We start from the raw sequence: 7,500 nt of genomic DNA on the forward strand, positions 1-7,500 counted from the left end.
AAAAAAAAAAAAAAAAAAAAAAAAAAAAAAAAAACGGAAAATGATATATAGTGCATGCATATTTTATGGTTAAGAAAAATATGCTTTGAAATTCTCAGAATGATAGAAATACGAAAAAAATGCAGAAAGAGTGGTATAAATGTAGATAAATATATTCGTACTTGGAAATTTTGGTTAGAAGATAAAATTTTTGGGTACGGGTAGATAAAGAGAGGTTACATGAGTAAGAATTCATGGTAGGGAACCGGACAAGGAAACCTTTAAGCGAAGGGAATGTTGCTTGGTAGAAGCACAAAAGAGCAAGGCAGAAAAAAGGTTTACTGAAAAAGTAGTGGTTACAATACTTTTAATTGTTTTCCTTACAGGAATTTCATGATTATTAGATTTCGATAAAGGAATGTGGTAGTGACCATTGCTTCGAATTCTTTTAGAACATTCCTTCCATTTGTATAGACAAAGTCTTCGATTTATATAATTTTGGGGCAAGAAGTAGACATAAATTAAATATTTATTATTATTAATAATTTCCGAATTATCTTGGCCAGTAAAAACAACCAGAGATTTCTAACATCATTATTACCAATTTTCAAATTATATTGGCCAGGAAAAAAACACCCACAGATTTTTAAAATCATCATTACTAATTTACAAAAAATATTGGCCCGGATAAAAACACCCAGAGATTTCTAACATCATTATTACTAATTTCCAAATTTATTGGCCAGTAAAAAACACCCAGCGATTTCTAAAATCATTATTACTAATTTCCAAATTATCTTCGATAGAAAAAAACTAGGAAATTTCTATAATCAGTAGGAAATATATATAATCATTATTACTAATTTCCAAATTATCTTCGCCAGAAAAAACCTAGAAAATTTCTATAATCATTATTACTAATTTCCAAATTACCTTGGCCAAAAAGAACACATAAGCTATTTCTATAACCATCATCTCCACTTAAGGCTAATGACGCAAAGAGCCTCCGTTAGATTTTGCCAGTCGTCTCTATCTTGAGCTATAACCATTATTACCAATTTCCCAATTATTTTAGCCAGAAACAAACCTAGGAAATTTCTATAATCAATATTACTAATTTCCAAATTATCTTGGCCAGAAAAAAAAAAAAAACCACACCCAAAAGAGATTTCTATGAAAGGAAAAAATCTTTTCGTATTGGGAGAGTCAACAATGGAAACATCTGGATGAGTGATTGATAAACAGTCGGGAGAGGCTTGCTGTAATAGGAGAGCCAAATGTTTGCCATCTGTGAAAAAAAAAAAACTAGGAACATAACAACCCTCCGTATTTGAAGCAGCGGGACACAAAAAAAATAATAACAGGAAATAAGAAAAACTCCAATATTAAAGATTGGAAAAGAAAAGTGGGTGATGAGAAGAGAACGATTCAAGTGTGCGAGGTAGCTGTTAGGTACTAACAGAGAGGCGAAGTGAATGTAACTTTATTCAACAAGATAACGAGCTTATATAAAAACGGTTGAGGGTAACACGGCATAAAAATTGAAACAAGGTGAAACATGCGATGACAAGCTTAAATAGGTTGTTCTATCATCAGCGTTGGATGGAGCGAGATAAAAAAAATCAACAATGTGAAACATGCAATGAAAAGCTTAAACAGGTTGTTGTATCATCACATGGACAAGCGAGAGATAATAAAGCAACAATGTGAAACATGCGATGGCAAGCAAAAACTGGTTGTTTTATCAACAGTGTGGGAGACCCCAAGAGATAAAAAAAAGCAACAATGTGAACCATGCGATGGCAAGCTTAAACAGGTTGTTCTATCATCAGTGTGGGAGAGAGCGATAGAAAAAAAAGCAACAAGGTGAAACATGCAATGGCAAGCTTAAATAGGTTGTTCTATCATTAGTGTGGGAGAGAGCAATAGAAAAAAAAGCAACAAGGTGAAACATGCAATGGCAAGCTTAAATAGGTTGTTCTATCATTAGTGTGGGAGAGAGCAATAGAAAAAAAAGCAACAATGTGAACCATGCGATGGCAAGCTTAAATAGGTTGTTCTATCATTAGTGTGGGAGAGAGCGATAGAAAAAAAAAGCAATAATGTGAAACATGCGATGACAAGCTTAAATAGGTTGTTCTATCATTATTGTGGGAGAGAGCGAGAGAGAAAAAAAGCAACAATGTGAACCATGCGATGGCAAGCTTAAACAGGTTGTTCTATCATCAGTGTGGGAGAGAGCGATAGAAAAAAAGCAATAATGTGAAACATGCCATAGCAAGCTTAAATAGGTTGTTCTATCATCAGTGTGGGAGAGAGCGAAAGAAAAAAAGCAACAATGTGAAATATGCGATGGCAAGCTTAAACAGGTTGTTCTATCTTCAGTGTGGGAGAGAGCGAGATATATAAAAAGCAACAATATGAAACATGCAATGGCAAGCTTAAATAGGTTGTTCTATCATCAGTGTGGGAGAGAGCGAGGGATAAAAAAGCAACAATGTGAAACATGTGATGGCAAGCTTAAAAGGGTTGTTCTATCATCAGCGTGGGAGAGAGCGAGAGAAAAATACAACAATGTGAAACATGCGATGGCAAGCTTAAATAGGTTGTTCTATCATCAGTATGGAGAGAGCGACAGATAAAAAAGCAATAACATTACAGCGTGTATGAAATACGTGCGGTACAAAAGGAAGGCATATACGCGAACTGATAAAATACGATGGATCAAGGAGTAAGCTAATGAGGGTTATGGGCTATTTTCGCTGTGGTTAAGGGGTAGTAAGTCACATTTATTCACAAATCCAGGTAAGTAATGGAAGGTTACCTTAGAGAGAGAGAGAGAGAGAGAGAGAGAGAGAGAGAGAGAGAGAGAGAGAGAGAGAGACGAGCTCATGGTCCACAACACAGAAAAAGCGAGGTGCAACAGCTGAAACTAGAATTATCATCATCATCATTATTATTATTTTTATCATTATTATTATCACTATTATCATTACAGGCTAATCTAACCCAAGTTGGAAAAGCAAGATGCTATTACGACCAAGTGCTCCAACAGGAAAAAATACCCCATTGAGGAAAGGAAATAAGGAAATAAACTACAAAATTTAAGGATATAAAAGAGCATGAAGCCATATCTTAATTAAGATCTGTCCTGCACCAACACCTTCTCGTTAGATTCCACCGCCAAAATAATTCTCTTTTCGACCCCGTGAAAAGTTTGTATTGCTATTTAAATCCTTTATCATTTTTATTATCATAACTAATTATATTACCACTAATATAGTCATTAATAACTTTTTCATTCACAAGCCGTTCTAATTTCGCAATTCCTATTTTACAAAAACGAATGTTTATAAAAAAAAAAAAAAAAAAAAAAAAAAAAAAAAAAAAAAAAAAACAGTTTACGCATTTCAAGTGATAAATTACCACAACAAACATGAATAAAACAATGCTATGTTCATATATATAATTTAAAATAAGTATAACGCGTGTCCAATAAAATAACACATGAACGAATATAAAAAAAAAATACTATGTTCAAATATACAATTTAAAATAAGTACAACGCGTGTCCAATAAAATAACACATGAACGAATCGGGTCGGAAAACGCCAGTCATTAAAATAAAAAAAAAAATCTGCTGTACTGTATATTTGTAACATGAATTGACATTCCAATTAGTGACAGTCAGCGCTGGAACCTTTTTGAACTACTTTCAACCCTGACACAAATTGATTTTATCACACACCTCTAAAATCCCGCTAACAAAGCATACTGGTATACAGTAATTAAAATCAAAATAAAATCATCATGAATTATTCATGAATAAACGTAAATAAAATAAAGCAAAGTAACTAAATCGAGTTTATGAACTTAACCAATGAAATAAAAAATAGTTTCTAGATTCACCCAAGATGGGGCCGGCCGACTTTGCAAGAGATATAATTAGTCTAGTTGGTAGAGGGGGTCTGCGTGCACCCCCCGGAAATCAATTTCTAATTGATGTCTTCCTATGGGGAAAAATGTGTAGAAAACAGTTTGCTATGTTAAAAATTTGAAATATTGTCCCACGTGCCTATTTTATGCAAATTAAGCCGCCATTACATGAAAATACTAAAATCGCTATAACTCCGCCAATGCAACAGATAACTGCAAAAATAAGGTGTCTAGACCCAGGTTTTGAGGGTCTAGCATCAATATAAGACCAGTCTCATAGTGACCACATGTGTTCCTGACATGTAAGATATGCAAATTAGTGCCGCCATTACTGAAAAACCTATTTTTACCATATCTTTGCAAATGTTATAGCAATCGTGAAGAACGTGTTGTCTGTACCCTTGTTTTATGGGTTGATGTTTATTATTAGACTATATTTGAATGTGCCTTTTGCTTATTTGTTTTATTATAATGAGATATAGTCAGGTAATGAGAGATTCTGAGGGTACTTACCAATTAGTGTTTATTAAGCAGTGAAATATTTTTTATCATTTCATCATAGGTGGCAACACTTTACTGAATAGGAGAGGATGTGATTCATTGAATCCGTGTCATTTATATTGGATGAAGCAGTGTGTTTTTCAGCAATTTATGAATCATTCTAGGTTTATCTTTTCTAGGTTTATCATAATTTAGTCTGCTTATAGTCAGATAGGTAAAAGGTGTTTATATAATCTCTCAAGCTCTATTTGATAAGACAATTAATGCAATTACTTGCATGACTTAGTGTCATTGGTAGTAATATTTCAAAACACTTCATCATGTTGGTTATAGGCCTATACTTCTCATTTCAGAGTAATAGTTTTGGTATAAGTTCGCCATCATGCCAAAGCGAAGGAATGCTGAATCTGCCAGCACTGAACGCACCAGCCTGAGCAAAAAGCCTGCTTCACCTGCACCTGTATGCATGCTTCATGTGTTATCCATCTCTGATCATGGGCCTTTTACCCCACTCAGTAGAATCAAAGGAACTGCATTTGATAAACTAAAGCACCTTCATGAAATCCGGGACCTGCGGCTCTGTCAGCCACATGCATCTCCCTATCGTATGCAGTCTGTATGCGACCAGATTCCTGAGACTGTCCCCGAGGACCTTGAAAATAATGGGTATCACCATTACTGTACAGTCAATTTGGGGCATACCAGAGGTGGTGTCGCACAACTTCCACGCGGGCCCAGTTTCATGAAAAGACCCTTGAAATGGCTGGCCTTCTTGACGATCCTGACTGCCCAAGGGCTGGGAGGCATCGCGAGCTTGAGAAGGCAGAGATAAAGAAGAGTGAGAAAGCTGTTCAAAGAGTCATCACTGCTGTCAGAAACTTCACGAATCCATTCACAATCCCAGATAAGGACAGGCTCTACTCCTTAGCCTCTGGTTCTCCTACATCCAAGGATGTTGAGAGGGATGTGCTGGAAGCTGACGCTGTAGGAAAAGCTGCAAAGGCTGACTTTATTACACGTTTGCAGAGCGGCCACCAAGGAAGCTTCTTCGACCCAATCAAAAGGAAGAAACTCAAGACCATGGAGGCATGCAACAAGAAGATCAAGCTCACATCATCGCAAGGAAAGGTAAGTTTATATTTCATTGAGCAAGTTATGTATTGTTAAGGGACTTTTGTACAATCTGTATTACAATATAAAATTATAATATATATTGTTATTTCAGGTCATACAGTATCAGGAGCAAAGCAATGTTGCATTCCTTCTCCTTGTGAAGTCACAGTGCCTAGATGAACCAATTGACTTGGATGAACTCATGAAGTACAGCCTGATGCCAGTGCCTCCAAGTATTGGAACATCAGATGGATTTTTTGCGAAGACCAACAAAGCCACCATTCTGCACTACCTGATGGAAGAGTTCAACCAAGATGAGCTGCCTTATCCAAAGGATGCCCTATTCATCCAGGATGGAATGGCACTTCTCCATGTCCTTTCTAACTTGCCCCCGACCTGTGGGGAGATCTGCCTTCAGATACTTGACCAGATGATTGCCAAAAAACATTTCTTGTTCTCAACTGACAGCTATTTTCCGGGATCCATCAAAGCTCAGGAAAGACTTCGACGTGGCAGCTCAGAGAGGATCATTCTTGCCGGACCAGCAACAAGAAAGCCATACGACTTCAAGGTGTTCCTTGCAAATGACGACAACAAGAAGCAGCTCTGTCAACTCATGCTGCAGGTATGGAGTGGCCAACAGGCGGCATCTAGACTGGAGAGAACCGAGATGGCAGTGCTGATTGTCGAGGGGAGAGCTCATCAGTTTGTTTCCAAAGAAGGCAAGGTATGTGAAATTGCACCTTTATTTTTAGGATGACTACATTCATTTACATGTTAATCCAAAATATGCTCAATGACCTTTTTTGTTTCAGGTCGAGGTGCTTGAGATGCCCACTATATACAGTAACCAGGAAGAGACAGATACGAGAGTGGTGTTGTACCTACATCATGCTGCTGCTCTTGGTTACAAGAATGCTGTGGTTAGAACCCCTGACACGGATATCTTCGTGATTCTACTCTACCATGCCCATGCTATCAAACTGACTGTGTACCTTGATACAGGATCAGGAAAGCAACGTCAGCTCATCAATGTATCTGAGCTTGCACAATCATTAGGGGAGGACTACTGTGCTACCCTTCTTGGCTTCTATGTCTTCACTGGGGAGGATTGTACCAGTGCTTTCAAAGGAAAAGGGAAGGTCGGTCCACTAAAAAAGCTTGAGAAGAACCCGAGATTCCACAAGGTGTTCAGAGAACTTGGGAATGACTGGAGCATAAATGGCCTAATGTTGAACCAGTTAGAACAATTCACTTGCTTGATGTACAGCCAAAGTCGTGATTTGTCTGTGGATGCCGTCCGATCTAAGATGCTTCGAAAGATGGTAGGAGAAAATGAAAAATTAACATTGAAATCTAAGGTGGACTTTGCTCGCCTCGCTCCATGTCTTTCAGCATTGAAGCCCCATGTCCAGCGTGTGAACCACCGGGTTTGTTTGTACAAACGAGCTAACGAACCCATTTGTGAAAAGCCAAACCCCTACGACGAGGGCCAGGGATGGATAAAGACAGAAGAAGGCATGCTGGAACCATTGTGGTCATGTGGTCCAGTACTACCTACCTCACTAGTTGATCTCCTTGAAACTATTGATGATCAGGAGGAAGCAGAAGATAATTGCGAAGACGAAGAAACAGATTCATTTGACTTCGACAGCGATGAAAGCGATGACGATTGAAGCTTGTGATGACAGGGAACATTTAGATGATTTCCAGAAGCATCTATATCTTAATTTTTTTTTCTTCTTAATGTGCAAATGACACTTGTGATGAAAAAACGACTGGTCTTATGATGTTCTTTCACCCTTAAAATACGAGTACAGGCAACACGTTCTTCACGATTGCTATAACATTTGCAAAGATATGGTAAAAATAGGTTTTTCAGTAATGGCGGCACTAATTTGCATATCTTACATGTCAGGAACACATGTGGTCACTATGAGACTGGTCTTATATTGATGCTAGACCCTCAAA

General features: G+C 37.5%; 1 protein-coding gene across 1 annotated transcript in view; it reads left to right on the forward strand.

The window, feature by feature from the left end:
• The first annotated feature begins 4,798 nt into the window (after nucleotides 1–4,798).
• LOC137654830 (uncharacterized) overlaps nucleotides 4,799–7,500 on the forward strand; it is a 7,392-nt gene continuing 4,690 nt past the window's right edge. The window contains exons 1-3 of the mRNA XM_068388786.1: nucleotides 4,799–5,028; nucleotides 5,103–5,544; nucleotides 5,642–6,044. Of these exons, the coding sequence (XP_068244887.1) occupies nucleotides 4,799–5,028; nucleotides 5,103–5,544; nucleotides 5,642–6,044 (1,075 nt within the window). The remainder of the gene's footprint in view (nucleotides 5,029–5,102; nucleotides 5,545–5,641; nucleotides 6,045–7,500) is intronic.

Source organism: Palaemon carinicauda, chromosome 15 (assembly GCF_036898095.1).
Source record: "Palaemon carinicauda isolate YSFRI2023 chromosome 15, ASM3689809v2, whole genome shotgun sequence".
Taxonomy (NCBI): domain Eukaryota; kingdom Metazoa; phylum Arthropoda; class Malacostraca; order Decapoda; family Palaemonidae; genus Palaemon; species Palaemon carinicauda.